Here is a 22,974-nt window from a genome sequence, read left to right as displayed (position 1 = left end):
GGCTTGATGTCTAGCGCCCCTTTTTAACTCTCCTGACGCATAACTGTTTAAGAATTTACACGTTTATAAGTCATTGGGGCAAAACATGGGAAACAATATCAAAACCAACTTTTTGTAAATTTTTTTAAATTTTTTCTTCATACCATAACAAAAAATTTGTAGATGGCTTCAATTAATTCTCAATTATGTGATAAGATTGAATTTTCAAGCAGTGATATCTTTTTTCACAAGTTCTTGTTATTATTCGGTGACGAATCTATCGAGCTCTTGGACTCTTGAGCTCGGTCGATAAAACGCAGCTCAAAACAAAAGACTCTTAGCGCTGAAAATGTCTGTTTATTTAATTTGGCATCTTGTACATTGCAGAAACACTTTTAACTTGCGATTGAAAAATATTGGTATTGATTATAGAAGAAGCTGTTTAAATGGTAGCTAAGCGAACATCTGCGATTTATGTTTACTTTTGTTTGAATATTTAAACCATTTCAAAGCTGGAGTGTCCTCTTACACGATGAAAAAATGTATATTGAAACTATCTGTGTTCTGTTCAAATATGTTTTTGTTTGTCTTCTCAAAACATACTGATTTTCCTTTTCCGGATTGACATTTTTATATCATAAAATGAACGTCTTGGAATAATAAAAACGTCCTAAATTTTTATGCCCGGTGTTATTGCGAAAATTTTAATGGTTACAACTGAATTTTTATATAATTAACTACTTCGGTCATTTTAAGATCAGGCAGAGGTTTGTCTTATTTCAAAATGTTTCCTCAATAATATCGTTCAAAGCTACTAATTTGAAATTCTTTTCTTCAACCATTTATTGTTTGTCTCGCAGTCTATTTCAGAATTTGGGTACATACAGCTTAACTCTCGCCATTGAAGTTCTGAGGTATTTACTGACTGAACTATGGACACTTTCATCCACACTGTGGACAAAAGGGCTACAGCAGCAGTATGGAGGGAGTCCATCGAGTTGTCCATACAACGAGAACAGAAACAGATAGAGGCCCATAAAGCTCTTCATGTTGGTAAGAAACTATATCAATTACCAAATAGACTAGCACTTCAGATTTGTTGAAAAAACAGTGACTCGATAAAAACAGTGACCATATTTGTTTCGCATCTTAATGTTTTTTAAGCCTTTTCATAATTTTCTAATATTGTAACCCTCTTTTAGGCATCCTTTGTCTCTGTAAGGATTTCTAAGTCTCCATTGAGGCTCTTGTCCATTTCTCCTCAGTCATAACTTATGCTTTTTCAATAAAAATTTCGAAAGATTCAAAAATTTTGCATAAAAAAAGCTTATCTTTAAAGGAGGTTATCTTGCAAGATGTTTCAAGAACCTTGCGAGATCTTTTAAAGAGATGCATAATCTCCAAAAAAACCTTGCAGGATTTTTGCAAGATCTTCATGGATAACCTCCTGTGATTGGCTAGGGAAGTTATACAGCTTAGGAATTGAACCAATGCGGATAATCCCGGGTTGCCCACCATAGAAGGGTGTCCTACAATTTAATGACATACAATTTAACACCGTACATTTTAAAACTTAGTCATTTCACTACTAAACAATTTAAATCGACAACAATATAACTCCTATTTTCCAGTTTAACACAGTACATTTTAACACCTAGTCATTTCACTATTAAAATTAATGCTTTATGAATTCCTTATCTTAACTCTTATCACACCAAAGTTAATCCTGCAATTAACACCCGCACCATAATGAAAAACTTGGTTTATCTTAGTTATACATCCTAAAAGGAGGCTTCCCAATTTACTTAAGACTCTTATCTACAGGTTTGTAATTTATTTTCAATTAGACTTTTCGCTAAACCTTTATGATTACTAAAAAAGCTGCTTGTGCTAATTCAAAACAATTTGCCGTAAAAATTCTGACAAAAATTAAATTCTGACAGTCACTTTATACTTTACTCAAGTGATAAACAAACGCAAACACAATAAACACATTATGATTGAGTCTTCTTTCGAGTTCACAGTTTCATCTAAAAACAAGCCAATTCTTATAGCGTCCGGCCATGAATTTTGTTTCAAGCGCAAATATAAGTTTACAGAAAACTGGATTTGCTCAAAATATCAAACACATAAATGTCGAGCAACTGCCATTACTGAAAATAACGAATTAATCGAGACGCGTGGAGAGCATAACCACGACATTTCAGCGGGAAAATTGGAGGCCCGAAATGTCATAAAGCATATAAAAGATCTCAGCGAGAGATTTACCCCGACTGTTGCAGTTGCCAGTGCGGTTTTGCCAATTACCAACGATTTGGCTACTCAGTTTGCTCTCCCAAGTAAAGACAAACTGATCCGAACGGCTGCTCGCACTCGTAAGCAGCTAGATGTAAATATGCCGCCCATCCCCGTTGCGCGAAATTTCAAGATCCCTGAAATTTTTGAAAATTTTATCCGGTATGACAGTGGGTCAAATGATCATGAGCGAATCACTTTATGCGGCGACCCCGAAATGCTGAGAGTTCTGGAGAAGTCATCTTTCTGGTTAGCCGATGGAACTTTCAAAATTACTCCAAAAATGTTCTATCAGCTTTATTCAATTCATGTTAGTGTATCTGGCATTGCGCCAGCTTGCATTTACGCCTTCCTCCCTAACAAAACCGAAAAAACCTACAATCGCTTCCTCTAATTATTTGCGGGCTTTTGCAGTTCTTTGAACTATTGCTTGTTTTTGGTTCATTTTGGAATGATTCATTGAAAATATTGGCAAGGCCATTTCATTTTGGTTTGAAACGTTTCATTGAAATCATTTGCAAGGTCATTTCTATTCAAAACTTACGCGAATTAAGTAGCGCAAATTTGTCTGGCTTTAAATGGCAAAAATTTCTCTCGTTTAATTCTTTGATGGTTACCGAACTCCCCTTTCAAGTAAGTTTTCTTTTCATTTGGATTAAAACGGTGTTAAGTCATAGAAATTGTTTTAAAATGTAGCGATGTTATATTGCTAAGGCAACAAAAAGTAGAGAGTGAAATTGTAGGGTGTTAAGTTGTTTAGAGTTAAAAAGGGGGGAACCCATAGAAGATAATGCGCAACCATGCACATCCATGCATGATTTGCATGGAAAATGACTTATCATACGTAGCACATACGTTGGTTTCGAAAACCCTCAAAATAGCTTTTTAATGGAGTAAACTAGTAATAAAACGGTTTCTCATCGATATGTTGGAAAAATTAAAGCGTTTATTTTACGCGCAGTTAGTAAATAATATCAGGTAATTGGTTACATAAATATTATATAATCGTTATGTAATTGTTTGATAATTTGATTTACGGGTATGGTAACTTCCTGCTACATCAATTTACCGCACAAAAGCCTTTTTATTCAGTGACGTGCGCAGAATATTTTCTAATGAAGAGGTGTCGCTTTGAACACCTTTTTAGTATGGAAAACAGTCAGTTTGGGCCACAAGAGAAGAAACATACCTAGACATTTTTTGTTATTTTACGTGTGCTTGAGTTGTGCTTTTAGCGCGTAGCGTGACAGAGTTGATCGATGAGCGGAGGAGTGAATTGCAGTGTCAGATAGTGAGAGAACAGACTGACCTCGAGCTCAAAGTGGGAAGGGATAGATTCAACAAAATAATGGTGCGTACTTTAAGAACAGATGTCTTGAATAAAAGTAACAGGTTCCAGGATCATCCTGACCCTAGTTCTTGCTGCTTTGTTATGCTAACTTTTCCTTAGTAGTAATAAATTAATGCAGCTCGGTTACTAAGTTATAAACACCTCCTTGGGGTTAGAATGAACTTAAAACTTCTGATATTTTTTAAATTCTTGAAGCAAAACTTAAGTTCTATAATAGATGGTAGGGTCGAATAGCATATAGTATTAACCAGTCATAACCAATTTTATTCGATGAAAATTTTCAACAGGTATATTATCACACAAAAAACTTTTCGAATCCGGGTGTGTGATTTGAGAATGTTTTTTGCTCGGGACAAGGCAGTCAAAACATTCAGCGACATTTGTGCAGTAATTGGTTGCTGTCTTGTTTCAGGAGCTGGCCGAAATGAATAAAGATGACTTCAAAGCATCTCTGAGAGTTGGCTGGAAGGTCCGTTTTGACATTCTAAACCTATTAATTAAGAAATCTTCTTTCATAACCACATTATTTAGGGCTGAAAATTGGAATTTGTTTCAGACAATGGACTACTTCCGCTACGCATTCCGAATGGTTATTTTCATGATTCGCGGGTTCTCTCTTCGCAAATTGTGAGTAAATAAGCTTAAAATACGAGATATCTGGATGCTGCGCAGATAGCACAGAATTTTTCAAGCGCTCTAATTTTGCAAAGAAAACATTTTTCGATTTTTTCTCGATTTTTCCTCATTTTTCGATTTTGTCGGTCGCGCAGATGTCAATTTCGCAGCACAAAATCCAAAGTGTGGAGTGGTTTTTTAAGTAAAATTTTGTCGCGGAAAAAGTCTGAATATACCGTATGTCGTCGTCTTGGGGAAACTGACTGTTTAGACCCAATAAATCCCTTCTATATTGTCCGCTAAGTCCCTTCCCTAATTACCAGAACCAGCAAGGGGTGAGCTGTGATCCGGTATTTGATGACAATCCCTTCGGTTGAAAGGTTGAATTTGGTGGTCGATCGATGAACTACACTGGGTTGCGCCCTCTTTGCTCGATTGTTCTCGAATGTTCTCTTCCTCGGAAATAATCGCAAGAAACTGGATAGTAATTTAATTCAGAAATAAATACATAAATTGCCGAGTATAAGGGCCGCTAAGTGGCCTGAATACAATTTATTAAGTATCAATGAATTTAATATGCGATAAATTCCAGAAAGCTGCCTCTTGCAGTTCACTTTACAAACAATTCTAAACAACTCCTCAACTTGGCTTCACAAAGCTTCACTAAAAATCTCGCGTCGAGAACTCACTTTAAAAATTTCACGAGTCACTCTCAGGACTCGTCTGAATTCTATAAGTATCACTCCTGCTCTCTAACTAACCGAGAACCAACCGTTCGCTCTCACAGCCCAATTGTTCTCTAACTAACTGAGAACCAACCGCTCGCTCTCTCAACACAATTGTTCTGCCAGTTCGGTGGTTGTGCCTTAATCACGTATCGTTATCTTCATTTACTTTCGGTTCGGTCAAAAGTGTACCGTTCCCCATCCCTACTAACATTCACTTAACTAGCTGCCACTCATGACTTATCAGCTGAATCAACCATTAGCTCAGCTTCAATTAAACATCGGGGTGGCACTTAGTCGATCAGGACATACTGAGCAAACATTGGGTTCAACTACAAAATCAGCTCCCAATCGTATTTGACAAATGACCCCTTGCATGATTTTATTTTAGTTCTTCCTAACTTTTTCCCTTTCCGATGAATTGGGTAGTTTTCACATAACCGGGAATTTAACTTCCATTATATTTGAAAAAATTCCATTTTTGGTCATTTTTAATTTTATTCCCCTAAGTCCAAGGGCTGGGTAATTCCCTTCCCCGTGTCCGTTTTCATCCAAAAAAAAACACCACAAAAATTTAATTAATATGCTAAGGCTGTTCATAAAATCTTCATCCCAAAATTCCCATTTCCCCCATAGATGTCCCCATTTTTTGTCCGGGGCTGTATTTGTACTTGTTTGTCGTTCTTATCGAAAGTCCAAATGGAGTGGGTTAAGCTGACCCCAATGTTTGCTAATTACAGAAAATCGTTTTATCTCGGGTACAAAGGTCAAAACTAAAAAATCTCGATTTAAGGGCCTCCCCTTACCTCCCCAGGTGGGTAGGTACCCCTTACGGGTCCTTACAATGCTAATTTATTGCTTTTCAGGGGGTTCCGGGGTCTTGGGGTCAAAAAAGCCAAATGACCTCTTAGAGATCATCCGAGGTCAAATGAGGTCAAACGTCCTATTTTCGATTGGAGATCACTCCCACTAAGTTTCATTCATATCGGACCATTCCTTCCCATATTTTCGAAAAATTTGGGTCAATTAACACTTTTCCCTAAAATAGCCATTTTCACCCCATAGGAAGTTCGGGAGAGGATTGGGTCATTAGTGATCCCCCTACTGGGTTGGGCCCCCCTTCACATTGGTGCATTAAAATCACAAGTCATTTATCACTATCAGGTGTTATTAGCCTAATTCAATATTCAAGTGCTAATAGCTTCCGAAGTAGCTCCCGGATTGTGTCCAAACATTGATACATTATAGGTCTGCCCCCAACTTACCATCCCCCCAAGTATCAGCCTCCTAGCATTATCAGGGGTTGAGAAATAACGAAAAGTGGGTTTTGTTTACAAAGGGCGTAAAACCGGATGTAATAACCGGATGCGTTCAAAATCCCGGTGTTGAACTTCCCTCGCCTAGGGCTACAACATATTGCAATATGAAGTCATTCTGACCATTAGTTACTGGTTTACAAAAAGTGCTAATTGCATTTTCGGAAATCATTATCACTCGCCCCTCAGGGGTCCAAGGGGTGTGGAAGTTGGCATGCCCGGCTAAAATCATCTCTATTAGTCACCCACCATTTTTCATAAGGATCGGACCAGTGGTTCCCAATCCGGGGGGGGGGGGTTCCAGATTTTGCGCGCTTTTCCAATTTTTCGCCCTAGAGGTCAAATTCAAGGTGCAGAGTCCGATAACGATTGTTTGCTCTCAAACTAAGCTTATCTGTCACTTGATTTCATTGCTACAAGGTCATACAGTCGGTTTACGTAAAAATCTAATTTAGCAATTTTCGACCAATTTCATCATGAATTACCAATCCTATACTCAGGTTACTATAGCATGTAATACAGTAGAATCACCAATTCTACAGTTTTCCCTTCTAGTCTATTATTCTCCCGAATAATGCTAATAACAATGATTAAGTCACCGTTTTTCTATTAAGACAAATAACCAATCTAACACCTCAACTCGACTCTTTGTGTAATATCTAATCCCTCTTTTAACACCCTTTTTTTTACCTAAACTAGACTTTAGTTTTTTTTTCTGCTATAGTACACCGCCTTGTACTACTCTCCAGTTTTCGACACAATTTATATGCACCATCATTTATGTGTTGCGACGCAGTGAACCGCGGGCTTCAGTTTCCATAGACTCTTACATAATCAAATTATCTATGTTAGCACCAAGGGTTGCTTCCTTGAGTGAAGCAACTAAGAGTCTAAGAAAGATTTTAAGCGCGTTGTGAAATACCTCCACCATTCTATCAAAACAATAAATTATATTACTATTATTTTTACTGAGTTTCTATCCATCTTACTGGTGGAGATATTTCTGAAGCACTTATAAATATCGCAAATGAGATAAGAATGTGAGAGAGGGAGAAAGAGTTTTCAGTTTTACTCACTGAGCTGAACTAAACCCCGTACTAGTTCAACGACCTCTTGTTTCAAGTTTCTTTCAGCGCTCCTCCTGTCTTTTCCATCTGTCTACGAGGTGTCGATAGTGCTGCTGCGGCACAGTCCAGTTATCCGACTCCCCCATAGCATCTGGAGGACGCCAACACTGCTTCGGGACCTCTCCCTCCGATGCGGCCGAGCCCCGGTCAACTTCATTTTCGCCAAACAAAGACAGCTTTTTACATCGATCGATCAAATTGTGGAAGTAGGCGGACTTTACATCTCTAGGCCCCACTTCTCTTCTACCGCCAAGTCACTCTTGGTCATCGTTTGTTCGGAATCGCTTGGATGACCTGAAGGAACCTTCTGATCTGCTACTCGCAAGCAGATTTTGACGTTCGTCCCATCGAATCGCGTCGCTGTCGACTACTTCGTCCACGTCTGGCTCTGGAACCACTGCAACTCTCTCTGTTCGGCCTCCTCCACGAGGTCATCTCAAAACTTCACCTAATGAAACAGGCTTTAGGCACCCGTACATTTCGTATTCCTCCACTTTCGTTTCTTGAACCACATTTATGCTGTGATCGTCATAACTCGTCGGCCACCTTCCAAGATTTTGTCGGGAGACTCCAATTCCGCTGTTATTTTCGCAATCAACCTCTTCCGCATGTCTGATCTTGGAATATGATTTCCTTTAATCTGTCCGCCCGGTTCATGTGGCAGAGAGGGCATCCGTTCCGGAGAAGGCCTATGAGTCAAGTGCCATATGGGTACCATTGAACCTTCTCTCGCCCCCGTCCACAAGAAATCTTCTCCGCGACTGAAAACCAAAGAGCACTGATACTCTTTCATCGATCGTAGTCCTAGGACCATCTCGGCTTTAAATTTCGGGACCAAAAGCGCTTCGATTTCTTCGGCAATGTCGATCAACTTGACTCCCTTTGGTCGATTGCTCTCGACTGTTCTCTTCCTCGGAAAAAATCGCAATAAACTGGATAGTAATTTAATTCAGAAATAAATATATAAATTGCCGAGTATAAGGGCCGCTAAGTGGCCTGAATACAATTCATTAAGTATCATTGAATTTAATCTGCGATAAGATCCAGAAAGCTGCCTCTTGCAGTTCACTTTACAAACAATTCTAATCAACTCTTCAACTTTGCTTCACAAAGCTTCACTAAAAATCTCACGTCTAGAACTCACTTTGAAAATTTCACGAGTCACTCTCAGGACCCGTCTGAATTCTATAAGTTTCACTCCTGTTCTCTAACTAACCGAGAACCAACCGATCGCTCTCACACCCCAGTTGTTCTCTAACTAACTGAGAACCAACTGCTCGCTCTCACAGCACAATTGTTTTGCCAGTTCGGTGGTTGTGCCTTAATCACGTATCGTTATCTTCATTTCCTTTCGATTCGGTCAGAGGCGTACCGTTCCCTATCCCTACTAACATTCACTTAAGTAGCTGCCACTCAGGATTTATCAGCTGAATCAACCATTAGCTCAGCTTCAATTAAACATCGGGGTGGCACTTAGTCGACCAGGACATACTGAGCAAACATTGGGTTCAACTACAAAATCAGCTCCCAATCGTATTTGACAAATGAGCACTTGCATGATTTTATTTTAGTTCTTCCTAACTTTTTCCCTTTCCGATGAATTGGGTAGTTTTCACATAACCGGGAATTTAACTTCCATGATATTTGAAAAGTTTCCATTTTTGGTCATTTTTAATTTTATTCCCCTAAGTCCAAGGGCTGGGTAATTCCCTTCCCCGTGTCCGTTTTGATCCAAAAAAACACCACAAAAATTTACTTAACATGCTAAGGCTGTTCATAAAATCTTCATCCCAAAATTCCCATTTCCCCCATAGATGTCCCCATTTTTTGTCCGGGGCTGTATTTGTACTTGTTTGTCGTTCTTATCGAAAGTCCAAATGGAGTGGGTTAAGCTGACCCCAATGTTTGCTAATTACAGAAAATCATTTTATCTCGGGTACAAAGATCAAAACTAAAAAATCTCGGTTTAGGGGCCTCCCATTACCTCCCCAGGTGGTAGGTACCCTTTACGGGTCCTTACCTTACAATGCTAATTTATTGCTTTTCAGGGGGTTCCGGGGTCTTGGGGTCAAAAATGCCAAATGACCTCTTAGAGGTCACCCGAGGTCAAATGAGGTCAAACGTCCTATTTTCGATTGAAGATCACTCCCACTAAGTTTCATTCATATCGGACCATTACTTCCCACATTTTCGAAAAACTTGGGTCAATTAACACTTTTCCCTAAAATTGCCATTTTCACCCCATAGGAAGTTCCGGAGAGGGTTGGGTCATCAGGGATCCCCCTACTGGTTTGGGCCCCCCTTCACATTGGTGCATTAAAATCACAAGTCATTTATCACTATCAGGTGTTAATAGCCTAATTCAATATTCAAGTGCTAATAGCTTCCGAAGTAGCTGCCGGATTGGGTCCAAACATTAATACATTATAGGTCCTCCCCTAACCTACCATCCCCCTAAGTTTCATCCTCCTAGCATTATCAGGGGTCGAAAAGTCGGTTTTGTTTACAAAGGTCGTAAAACCGGAAGTAATAACCGGATGCGTTCAAAGTCCCGGTGGTGAACTTCCCTCGCCTAGGGCTACAACATATTGCAATATGAAGTCATTCTGACCATTAGTTACCGGTTTACAAAAAGTGCTAACTGCATTTTCGGAAATCATTATCACTCGCCCCTCAGGGGTCCCAGGAGTCTGGAAGTTGGCATGCCCGGCTAAAATCATCTCTATTAGTCACCCACCATTTTTCATAAGGATCGGACCAGTGGTTCCCAATCCGGGGGGGGGGGGGGGGGGTTTCCACATTTTGCGCGCTTTTCCAAATTTTCGCCCTAGAGGTCAAATTCAAGGTGCAGAGTCCGATAACGATTGTTTGCTCTCAAACTAAGCTTATCTGTCACTTAACTTCATTGCTACAAGGTCATACAGTCGGTTTACGTTAAAATCAAGTTTCGCAATTTTCGACCATTTTCGTCATGAATTACCAATCCTACGCTCAGGTTACTATAGCATGTAATACAGTAGAATCACCAATTCTACACCGTATCTCAGTTGTGATAGTCGAAAAAAGAATCGCGACATTGTTGGACAAAAAAAATGGTCGCATCATGGTCGAAAAAGAAATCACGGCTTGGTCGAAAAACGTGTCTCAGACAAAGTCTGAAAAAAGCATTCGTCGGTCGCAGCTGCTATACCATTTTGAAAACTAAATATATAACGCTAAAAGTTAAGTCGAAATAAAGTGCCCAGCTCGTTTGCTTCAAATTTTTTTTGGAAGGAGTAAGAGTGCGATATAATTCGCTAAGCATAAATATTATGATCTGTAAATAAATTGTTGAGTCTATTAATCAAGCAGTTCGAAAGATGTTAGGCTAGTGGCAAGCGCTTTATCTTTGCATTTCATAATTTCCGGATCAGTCCTCATAATCCCCAAATTTTCTTTGGTTAAACGGTCATTTTTGAGAAGATCAAAAAACCACCCCCGCATTTATATTCCTCGCCTCCTTCGAAAGTCGGGGCAACAAGAATGTTCGTATATAAGAGCAAAGTCGTGAATGTTTTGAGCACCCTCCAGCGTCGATAAAAAGTTTTTTGGATAATTTTTTTAATGTTCGGAAAACTGAATTTGGAAGGATTTAACTTGCCGCTTAACTTGAAATAAAAACAAAATACAGCATGTGTTTTGTCACCCTCCAGACCATAATATCTTCTAGATGGTGTAGAAAAAATTCTTCAAAAACGCTTATTAACAAGTCAAAAAATGAATGAATAAACTCCCCTGCCGACTACCCTTTGTACTAATTTGAGATATCCGTTTTTGGTGACAAACTTTAAAACTTTTCTAAAATCGTCTTCGGCGCCAATTTATACTAATTTTGAGAGGGGGCGCGCGCCGAAAAAACGCAATTTTTGGTCGAAAGTTTCCAAAAAGTGCACAATAACAATTTTTTGGCCTGTTTTTTTACAAATCTGCCTGCGGCGCAGAAGATTTTGTCAAATTAGGGTCTTTAAATGAGCAGAGTCAAATATTTTTGTTCAAAATGTTCACTAAAAAGGGTCGGCACCGGGTCGAAACCGGAGACAAATAGTGCAGCATTTTCAGCACAATTTGTCTCCGGTTAAGAATGTGTTGTCATCTAGTCTCGAGATTGTTCGGAACGGACCAAAAATCAGTCAAAAAACCTAGAAAAAAGCAAAACAAAATTGTATTTTTCTTGAAAAAATGTGCACCGCATGAAAACTCTGGATCAGCCACTAACTTTATATTTGCGGTAACCGCATGACATCAAATCGAGTGCCAGATTTAGGATTTTTTTTTCATGTCAGCAAAACTTATATAACAGAAACACTATCTTCGAAAGTGGCAGGGGCGGATCTAGGATTTTCTCGAGGGGGGCGGATTTTCAAAAAAATTTCCAAAATTTTGACGACCTTTTTTTTTTTTTTTAGGTCGACCAAATTGATTTTTCGAGCTCTCCCAAAGCACTGTTTTGCCTCAATTTTGGCTAAATTTTCTGCGCCGCAGGCAAATTTTTGAAAAAACAGTCAAAAAGCCGTTTTTGGGCACTTTTTGAAAAATGTTGACAAAAAAATCGCGTTTTTTTTGGCGCGCGCGCTCCCCCTCAAAGTTAGTATATATTGGCGACGAAGGCGCCTTTAGAAAAATTTTAGGGTCGGTCGGCCAAAAATGAATTTCTGAAAAAGTATCAAAGGGGGGACCCTTTGGGTCGGCAGGGGGTCGAATCCCTGAGGGAAGGGGGAGGACCAACCCCCTCACCCCCCCCCCCTAAATCCGCCCCTGGAAAGTGGTGTTGATGCCTTTGAAACTAAATGCATACTTTGCAGCGTGCTTGTACCTCCGTCTTATCGCAGTAGTGCAAATTTTTCACGATGACCAAAAACGTGGTTTGATTTTTCAACGAAGAATTTATTTAACTCACAATGTCATGAGTTTTCTCACAATGTCATGTTTTTTTTTGGAAACCACTCATGTATTTTGTATCGCAAGTGATGCTATCGGCTGCCTTGCTTCTGCGTAGATTGAGTTGTACGCTTACATACTATATTTAACGATAAGTTGACCAAAAATCAACTTGACCCTCTTTCTGATAATATTTTTATTGTGAAATTGTTGAAGTTTTTGCCATACAGACTATTGGTTATTCGTTGTTAAAAAAAAAGACAAAATGTTGGCCGACTTTCTGATGGCTAAAAAAACCGAAAACATCTTTGCAGATACGTTGACCCTTCACTGACCAAGGAAGTAAATGCAATAGACATGCAACCCAAATATCAGGTAGAAACACATGATCTATTAAATCCATTTTGAAGTCATTACCATAGTTGTCACTTTATTTTTTATTAGTCTAACTGGGAGTTTTTGGCCTGTCTGTCTTGTCAGCCGCAGTACAGAACAAAAGAAATGTTGGACAAGGTGAATATTTTTGATTCAACAACTATGATAATAATTATAATATAATGATGCAGTGATGATAAATTTGTGAGTTGGCTGTTCTTAAATAAATTACAGCGTAATATAACTATAATTGAGAAACTATTCATATCAAGCGTTAAATTATGGCATCTTGAAAAATTACCCTGCAATACAGCCTTAATGATGACAAATAAAATAAAGCAGAGAAAAATCTTATTAAACAAGATGATCAGAGTTGGAACCGGGCATGAATTTGATGTTGCTGATCCTAAAAACGAGGTGGCCCGGTTCCAACTCTGGAGATGATAAAAATTGTAGTTAAATAGTTGTTTAAAATTTGCAGATCTTCTACTTTATTCGTCCCTTGCACCTGATGGAACTATTTCCCCCTGACATGGGGATGGAGGTGTGCAGACACGTGATCTACACTAAGTACGAGCACGGAAGGGTACTTGTTCATCAGGACACCCGGCCAGAGAGGTTCTATTTTGTGCTGGAGGGCAAATGTAAGAAAAATCTGCGACATGTCTGAAAAAATTCTAAGTCAGATAACCAAAAAAATGAAAACAGCTCAATGCCTTCGAGCAAGCTTACAAAAGTTAAGTTTACTCAATTATCTTGTCTGATTCTGTATTAGCTTGCTGTATTAGTTTTCAAAATGTTTCCATGATTAGGCAGTTTAAAAACTCCGTTTTTTACCTGCAAACTTTTCCCATGAATGGGGATTTTGTACTGAGTTTTAGCAAGAGTTTTGTTTTGCTTAGTAAACCTGATTAGAAAAATTGATCTCTCAGATAGAAAGAATGTGGTCAAGTCTGTCAGCTGGATCAACAAACACCAACACAGTGACGTGAGTACTGACTCACCCAAACCACCAGAAAGTTGAGATACCGCTCTTAGGCACCACATTCGCACATAAATTCATTCGTTTTAATAATTTTTTTTTGGTGAATGCATATTCCTCATCGTAAAGCAACCAGGGCGGCCGTTAATATAATAATTGATATTTGTGGTTAGGCTGCAAGCAGAAGAGAGGCCTTATCAGCCCGGTTTAACGATAGTTCTTTTTTGTAATAATTCTCCACATATCAGACTGAGTAATTTCGTTGAGCGAAGCCGTTTTTGCAACTCAATGAATTTGTTCACCCTATCGTTGCCAGGACAGGTCACCGACCTCTCGATATGACGTTCTCAAGGTGAACGCTTTGTCACTATGCTGAGTGCCACGGCCTTCGCTTCATGAGCTGTCTATTTAGCCACTCAATTTTTGTTGGCCAAAGCGGATCTATGATTTTCTCGAAAAAAGGGAGGCGAGAATCTACTAGTTTAGTTTGACCAAAAGGATTTTCCGAGCTCTCTAAAACGCTGAAAGACCCGATATTATCAAATTTACCCAGGCCAATAATTTCTGAAAAAAGGATAAAATGCCAAAAAATATATAGCCAGAAATTGAATCTTTGAGAAGAAATCGAACGCCTTTGTTATATCTATGTCTGGTTGCTGCCTCAACCAGATATTAAGACTTGAATTTGCTTTAAAAAGCCAAAGCATGATAGGTTACGATTCCTCACACAGAACAAGGATAGCCGGCTGCTGCGCAAGTAGCACAGAATTTTCCACAACTTTTCCATCACTCAAAGAATTCTCTTGACCATTTTCATCGTAATCTTTTTGAGTGCCAAACTATAGCCTGTTTAGGGACAAGCTATCATCAAATTCACAAGGTGAAACTATCACAGCGTAGCTTTGAATGTTCCGACCACCGTTCCAACTCTGCGGAATAATTCCTAGAATGAAAAAATGATGGAAACTTCATTAAAAAATAAAAATTCAAAAAAAATTCAGTTTTTTTTTAATTTTCCCTTCACAGGCTTTAAAAAGTTTGAAAGGACGTGTTTAGCAGCTTCTGATAGAGTATTATATAGACCAAACATACAGCCTTAATTCAAATCGGAACAATTTTGTTCTGGAATCAATCGCATAAGTTTTCATACATTTTCAGACAGTATAAAAACTTCCAAACTTACGACAGTTATAAAAATGAAAAAAAAAAAAGCACTGAGCACAAATATTCGGGAGAAAAATACAACCAGAATAAAAAAAGTTCAACAAGTGTTATATATATTCATTTTTATTTTATCTTAGTTTAATTCAGTTTATAGTCCGTTGTGGCAGTGACCTTGAGGGTCAGTGATTGATACCTTCCAGCGGCGTTGTCACTCTCCAGTGGTGCTAAAACAGTTGAACATCTAAGTTCGTAGTTATCAAGTTGACGGATTTAATTTTCATTTCATTGCGGAATTTATTTTGCTGGAGAATCGTTTTCAACATGGCGCAGCCAGCAGCGATAGGCTTTGGGGGAGGAAAGAATCCGTTGGGGATTACGGCATTCTGGCCGAGAACGTGGTCAGGACGAGCTCCAAAACCGGAAACTGCATTTAATTTTAACCACTACCAGGTACCCCCGGATAGTGGACGAATTCGAAGAAAACTGTAAAAATGAGAGAAATGAGAAGTTTAAAACTTACCAGCTATTGTCGCGAAAACGATGGGAAGGGGAGTCCCTTGAACAATTCCATTCTGTACTAAGTAGACTCGCGGCTCGATGCAGTCTCGGCACGCTTGAAAGACGTATTTTACGCGACGTCTTCATGGTAAACATGACTAACAAGGATGCACAGACGGAATTATGTAGGTCTACAAAAACACCGGACGAGGTGTACAAGATTGCGTTATCGTACGAAAAGGGAGAGAAGTATGCTAAAAGTTACAAAATTACCGGTGGGGACTAAACACGGCGCCAGGGGGCATTACATATAAAAGCTGAACTAATCAGTTCTATCCGAGGCGGATTCCGAAGGCCATTTCAAGGGGGTGCCAGGGGATCATTCCGGGAGAACGCGAGAGGCGGGGCGGATAGACGTTGTTTTAACTGCGACCAGACGAATTTTAAAACGGAACACATTTCAAAATGTCCAGCCCGCAACGCAACTTGCAACTATTGCAAAAAAGACAGGGCATTATGAGCGGACATGCCACGAGAAGAGAGGTGCAAACCGTGGATGCGTTGGACTTATTCACGGCGAGGCGAGCATGGATGACCAATTTACGGAGCATGAGGACGCATCGTCACAACACGATACCTCTGTAGGATGGGCAAATAACCGCCTACTAAAATCCCACAGTTGGGATTCGGATAGCTCCGATGACTACAACGTCAAGTCGATTCGGAAAAAGAAGGAAGAGCATGAATATAAAGTAGCGGGGGTACAATTGCCATTGAAGATCAACGGGAAAACAACGACGGCGTGGATTGAAAGTGGGTCGTAAATTTTGATTTTCATTATCAGCGAACTCCGGAAAACGTTGGGAAAATCGGGGGTAAATTCATTACCTTTGGGGCCGAATAACGATCAGTTCCGCAATGACGGAGAAGATGAAGGCAACATTAACATCAAATGGGTGGTCGGCACAGACGTACATCAAGGTTATCGGTGAGTGCAGACCGTCAATTATTGTTGGGCGGTATCTGATGCCACAGCCGGGACTTCAACGGGTTCAAGCCGCAACGAGGGATGTCATAAGTATCCAAGGGCACGCGGAGCATCAACAGGATAAGCCATTGGACGAATGGCAACTGCATTTCAGTAAGCAATTCTATAATTTATTTAATAGGGCAGGGCTAACCCTCAACTATGAAGTACAAGCTAATTTACTAAAAAGCACTAATGCCGGTGCAGAAGAAATGTAGACGCGTTCCAATCACGCTCCAAGATAAAGTTGATCAGGAAATCGAAAAATTACAAAAAACTCGAATAGTGCTCGGATAGACATTTTGTACCACCGATCGTTATCACAGTGAAAAAAAGACGGGTCGATAAAATTAGCACTTGATTCAAGGGAACTAAATAAGCAGGTACATAACAAAACAAAAACTGTCTCAATTGATTTTTTTATGGGTTCGATCCACGGCCTTCATAAATTTTCACCGGCACTCGCGGAAACGTCAGCGCCACTCCTGCCGTTACTGAGTAAACAAAATGATTTCGAGTGGTCGGCTGGAGAATCGTTTTCAACACAAGCCAGCTTGAGTAAAACGACTTATTGTTCCGACCTCTAACGAAAAAGATGACTTTTTCTGCTGGAGGTGACTTTTATTAAGACCACTTTCGTCTCATTTTAAGTAATGTGACAGAAACTTTGTTCAATTCCAAAGATATTGCTGTTCTAAGCTCAGCCTGAAAAATATATTTTACTAGCATTTTTTTTCTTGAAACGTTCACTTCTACATTTTTTTTATATATTTTTTTTGCTATGATTCGATGAAACTTTTATAGGTCGCGATGATTTTTTTTCTGTTCAGGGAAACTTTTAATATTTGTTCAGGCTTAAAATTATATGTTCGACATTTGACGTAATTTTTTTTCAGTTTTTTCTTTCGTTAAAAGGAAGGCAAACTGCAAAAGTGTAGAATTGCAAAAAACGTGATCGACTTCTACTTTCGAAAGTGTAATTTAAATTTCAGATTTCCCAGCAAAATCAAAATTATGTTAATTTTATCAAAAAATTCTTAACGCAAATTAAATTTTTTTCAAAAAACAACTCAGTATTTTTTTGTGTACTTGCTTTTTTTACTTGGCCGTTGGCTATATATTTTTTTACTTTTCCAGTAACCGGTGACATACTTGTTTTAGAGATACAATTGTTTTTTTAGACAATTGTTTAATGAGAGAAAGAAGTTTTTACATTACTCGCAATTTTTCCAGCTTTCTTTTTTCTTCATTATAGTGTGCTAAAAGATCAATATTTCTAGGCTAAAAAAAAGAAAATAACGAAAATTTTTCGACCAGCGATTTAAGTGACGGTATTAAAAAACGAAACATTTTTTCTTTTTTTTTCAGTTTTTCTGAAAATGTTTGTAGTTTTTTTTTGCAAAAACTGATTGAACTAAGTAAAGAGAATAATAATGAGAAATAATAATGTTCAGATTAAAGAGAAAAAAGCAGAACAGTTAGATTCACTTTTCAATCTCTCATCGCATCATGTGTATGTCTTTTTGTCCAAGAAACGGAAAAATTCAAACCAAAGTTTTTTTGAAACTATGAGACAAATTTATAGTTTTTGGTGACTAAATCCTCACTAATAGTCTTGAGTATGACCCCCGCACAAGTTTCTTTGTTGTAGTCAAAAACGAGAGAAAAATCAGGCCTTGCACATGGCTTTTACAACTTCATGCGGTGTGCAAAACAAAAAGCTGAAAAAACTGTGTATTAATTCTTGAACAGATGTCGCAGCTAGAAGAAGGGCTGGTAAGTCGTGAACAGATGGTGACTGTGGGTCCCTCTCAGCTACTCTACATCGACACCGATGACTTCCTCTTCCTACGCAAGGCACAAGACAAAGTGCCTAGACTGTACTTGATGTGAGCAGAAAAATCGCAGATAAAATAGAGCATTTTTCGGGTTTTTAGGCTACTATTTGATCAGAAGCAGGATATAACTGCAAAGAACAAGGGTCAATTTTTCTGATTTATAGTTTGACCGAGAAACTGTATACGAGAAAGTGTTTCAGTCGAATCTGAAATCAGCATATAAAATTCCGGCTCGATTGAACCAGGAATCCAGTACAAAATTGAAAAAAAAAGTTTTTAAGAAAAACGAACTTATGCCGAAACATAAAATTGACCAAAACCCGAAATGAAAAAAAAACAGCAAATAACTTTTTTTGAAGCGGTGAATGAAAATTAACTGCGTTTTTGTAGGTCTCTGCCTCTGTTCAAACAGTACCCAATTGAAAGACTTCTGCAATCTGTTGGGGCAGTTAGCTGCTCATTCTACCCGTAAGTCTCAGTTTCTGACTTCCGAATGTATTGTTGGCTCACAGCTAATGATATACTATATCTCTATATCTGGTTTTTAGCTCGGGGTCACTGGTGTGCAAGAACCTCAAGTCGTCAGATTCCTTCTTCATTTGCAAAACAGTTAGTCTCGTCGGCCCGATAATGAACCAGATAATCATCTCCAAGTTTAACTCAGTCTCTTTTTCTAGAATGTTTTTTTTTAATACAGGGTAGTTGTTCAATCTTGAGGCGTCAGAATATCACAGATGTGAAGAAGACTAAAGAGTACCACAAAGCAGCCCACTCTGACTCAGTGGCCAAACACAAGACTTTCTTCCACGCATACGGCTAGTAGATACGTGTACACAGACGACCTTTTCAACTCGTTATGCTTCCTCATACGTTGTGATCTCATATCAAAAGCTCGAAAAATATTTTTGGAAACAATTCAAAAAAAAACTCACTTGATCCCGTTGAATAAAAAGTAATCCATAAAAAGCGTGCGATAAGAAAAGGATTTTTTTTATCAGCTAAATTTCATAAAACTAAATTGCAATCAGGTTAAAAATATTTCTAGTCATTTATCATCCTGGCAATTGACAAAATTCCACGATCGTAGCTTCCTCCAGTTTGAGGATTTTTAGCAATGTCAGGGTTTGTTCCTTGCTTATGGAATGCAAACCTTGCATAAATCATGCAAAATGAAAGCAAAATCTTGCTTATTTCTTGCGAAAAGAATGCAAATGGTGCGAAAATGATTGCAAAAAGAATGCAAATGATGCAAAATGTACTTTCTTGCATAATTTTTTCTATAGAATATCTCGATAAATTTGCATTCCAAGAAAATGAAAATTTGGGGGCAGCTTTCCCGGAAACAATCTTCCTAAACTTTCAGAAAAGAGCGGTGGGCGGAGTGAGGGGGGTTGTTATGAACAAACGGTGAAAGGGGTTGGCGGAACGTTGATTAACTTTAAAACTACAAATTTATTTAGAAACTGGAAATCGTAAGCTGATTGAGAAAGGTGCCTCTCCTGCTGATTTTGCTTTTCGCACTAGCACGCCTTTAACAGTTAGTTATCAATTAATTTGAAGCTCAATTGATCAAAAGGAAAAATCACGAATATCTTCCTATTTTAGTCTGAAGTTGAGCAATATGAGAACCTTCAGAGAAGTGTGCAAGAGCGAAAGGCGATTGTGACCAAACGGGTTTTCGTCAACATCGGCAGATTCACAAAAGACCAACTGATGGTAGACTTTTTATTACCAATTTTTTTTGTTCCATTAAATTATCTCATTTCAGAAAGTATCATAAACTCTCTAATGGAACTAAACTGTAGGGAATCCATGAAGAACAGCTGACGACAAGAGAAGGGGTCACCGACAGTCTTTCATTGGTTGGCGAATTTTGTCTTTTTATTGAAGTTGGATCAGTAATTTGTAATCATCAAAAACCGCAGGGCAATTTCTGTAAACAATCAACAGATAAATGAATCAGTGTTTCTAAAGTTCCAGTAAAATCGGCAGTCAACATTCAAGCTGTAATAAAACTGTTTGCTCACAAAAAAACGAAAATTTTTTGATCGTAGGTTAGCGAGGGAGCAGAAATAATAAAAATTCAGAAGAAGCGCTTCTTTCATCTCGCAGTTCCACAAACCCTGCTTGAAGTCCAGCATTTTGTGAGTATCACATTCATCGATTGTGCAAAATCTTCCAGCGAAACTGTTTCTTCTAACTTGATATTTCTTAACCAGTTCAAAACATTTGCTCTGGAATCAGAGGTTCAGCAGAAAATTGATGACAGGGACTCCTGGCCACACTTCCGGAAGAACTTTGTGTCGAAACTTTTAGAGGACAAACAGAAACTGAAAGCCATGTTAGATCCCAGGGGTTCCGGATGCCCAAATAATTAACTTCCTATTTCCTCAAACTCAGAGCCAAAATGTTTGCTACCAACAGCTATCATTGCGTACACGTGTTTAAATTTTTTTTGCTTCAAATGCCTCTAGTCGAAGCAAGCGCACTGAAATTGAAAGAATAAAAGCCTCGGCACTCAAAAACATGAGAACTTGATCCAAATAAGGTAGAAATGCAGGCGCTGGTCTAGGATTTTCACAAGGGGGGGGGGTGGATTTTGTCGACCACTTTTTAGGTTGCAAAATTGATTTTCCGGGCTTTCCCAAAGCACTGAAAACCGCAGGTAAAATTTAGAAAATCTGGCCAGAAAAGCCTTTTTGGATATTTTGGGTCGACAGAGGGTCGAATCTCTGAAAAAAAAAGCGTCCGCTAACTCTCTCCCCCCCCCCTAAATCCGCTGGTATGGAAACGATATGGATTAGAATACTTAACATTAATTAAGCGTCAAACATGAACGCTACTTTGATGATATAAATTGCTATTTTTCTCCCTCAGTCTTGCTTCAAGAAAGACAGATCAACAGCGGTGCTTAAGGCCACTTGATCAACAGCGGTGATTTAATGCGGATGAGAAACTTTCAAGGCTGAATTGATGCAAGCCATTTGGTTTTAAAACTTTATTAACCAGATAGTAAACATATTCTTTTGTTTTTACAAAGCGTGTGACAGGAATATTTTCAAAACAAAAATGTTAACAAATTAAATTTTAAATCCACCTTTAAGGGTTACATATCAGTATTTAGACAACCGCGTATTCAAAATGGTCAGTTTTTAGACAAATACCTTTTCAACCAATCAGAATCGAGACAAAGAAGAAATTAATAAATAATTATCATTTAATTTGGATTATTTATGTCTTTTCTCGATTCTGATTGGTTCATACAGTATTTGTCTAAATACTGACGAGTATGAATACGCGGCTGTCTAAATACTGGCTGCACTCCACCTTTAAGTTATTCACTTAATAGGCCAGCTGAAGCATTCAGTACATTGAAATGTACTACAGTGCTGATTTAAATTAACCGGACAAAACGCGTTAAACTTGAAATTTAAAACGCGTTTTTCTCAATTTGGGTTGAGTTTAGGTGAAAACTTATGAAGATAAAACTTGCTTAAAATTTTAGCAGAATTAATATGGTGTAATTTGTTTTGCAAAAATCGGGCCAAAAAATTTACCGCAAAAATGGGTCATTTTGGCTTTTCTTAGTTAATCAAAAATTGCGCCAAAAAAACCCAGTCGATCACAGACACAGTTATATCAAAGTGAGCCCCTTACGTAGCCCAACAAACTTTAAGAAGGGTATATTCTCCAAAACATTGTATAAGTTGATTTATTTTTGTTTGATAGACAAAAAAGGTCGTTTTTACTATATAAAATATCAACTTTTTATTTAAAAACAATTTTTAAACGGTTTGCAATTTTTTTTGGAGAAAATACCCTTCTTAAAATTTGTTGGGCTACGTGAGGGGCTCACTTTGATATAATTATGCCTGTGATCGACTGGGTATTTTTGATCGACTGGGTAATTTTTGATTAACTAAGAAAAGCCAAAATGACCCATTTTTGCGGTAAAATTTTTGGCTCGATTTTTGCGAAATAAATTAGAGGCATATTAATTCTGCTAAAATTTTAAGCAAGTTTTGTCTTCGTAAGTTTTCACTTAAACTCAACCCAAATTGAGAAAAACGCGTTTTAAATTTAGCTCGTTTTTTCCGGTTAATTTAAATCAGCACTGTATACTGAATAGAAAAAAGCATAAGTAATCTCGGAATGCAATCTTGCAATATATTTAGCAAGCAGTCTTTTACAAAAAACATATGATTCTTTTTTTCTAGCGAAGTTCAAGTAAAGTATGTTTTCCATTTGTCAACAATAGGATACATTTCGCATTCTACTACAAACTTACAAAAAAGTAATTTTGATAGTTTTTTATTCAGTGCTTCTGAAATTTAATCAAGCCAACACTCAGCAAACTATCACAGTGAAGGTTGCTGAATTATGTTTCTCCTAAGGGGTTACATAGCAGTATTTGGACAACCGCGTATTCAGACTGGTCAGTTTTTAGACAAATACTGTTTCAACCAATCAGAATCGAGAAAAGACATAAATAATCCAAAATAAATAATAATTATTAGTTAATTTCTTCTTTGTCTCGATTCTGATTGGTTGAAACAGTATTTGTCTAAAAACTGACTAGTCAAAATACGCGGTTGTCTAAATGCTGATATGTAAACCTTAAAGGTGGATTGAAAGTTTAATATGTTAATTTTTTTGTTGAACGCTACTTTCATGATTTATATTGCTATTTTTCTCCCTCAGTCTTGCTTGAAGAAACACAGATCAACAGCGGTGCTTAAGGCCACTTGATCAACAGCGGTGATTT

At 38.2% G+C, this 22,974-nt stretch overlaps 1 protein-coding gene across 1 annotated transcript; it reads left to right on the top strand.

Moving 5' to 3' along the window:
* Nucleotides 1-267: 267 nt before the first annotated feature.
* Nucleotides 268-20,587, top strand: LOC134853888 (uncharacterized). Its single transcript, XM_063869885.1, has 17 exons — nucleotides 268-1,032; nucleotides 3,510-3,625; nucleotides 4,038-4,094; nucleotides 4,182-4,252; nucleotides 12,640-12,700; nucleotides 12,770-12,838; nucleotides 13,182-13,344; nucleotides 13,603-13,688; nucleotides 18,124-18,260; nucleotides 18,600-18,677; nucleotides 18,758-18,818; nucleotides 18,907-19,024; nucleotides 19,670-19,746; nucleotides 19,815-19,925; nucleotides 20,015-20,071; nucleotides 20,264-20,353; nucleotides 20,429-20,587. Exons 1-17 carry the CDS (start codon nucleotides 912-914, stop codon nucleotides 20,585-20,587), a joined length of 1,632 nt encoding a protein of 543 aa, XP_063725955.1. The 5' UTR covers nucleotides 268-911.
* The last annotated feature ends 2,387 nt before the right edge of the window (nucleotides 20,588-22,974 follow it).

This window comes from Symsagittifera roscoffensis, chromosome 1, assembly GCF_963678635.1.
Source record: "Symsagittifera roscoffensis chromosome 1, txSymRosc1.1, whole genome shotgun sequence".
Taxonomy (NCBI): Eukaryota; Metazoa; Xenacoelomorpha; order Acoela; family Convolutidae; genus Symsagittifera; species Symsagittifera roscoffensis.
Note: the sequence above shows the minus strand (reverse complement) of the source record. Positions and strands in the feature narration are given on the sequence as shown.

Bases quoted from the DNA above. Each gene is read 5' to 3' on its own strand.
- LOC134853888 (XM_063869885.1), top strand. From the start codon at position 912: ATGGACACTTTCATCCACACTGTGGACAAAAGGGCTACAGCAGCAGTA. The intron at 13,345-13,602 runs GTAAGAAAAATC...TGTTTTGCTTAG, and splicing joins TTTTGTGCTGGAGGGCAAAT to TAAACCTGATTAGAAAAATT. The intron at 18,678-18,757 runs GTAAGTCTCAGT...TCTGGTTTTTAG, and splicing joins GTTAGCTGCTCATTCTACCC to CTCGGGGTCACTGGTGTGCA.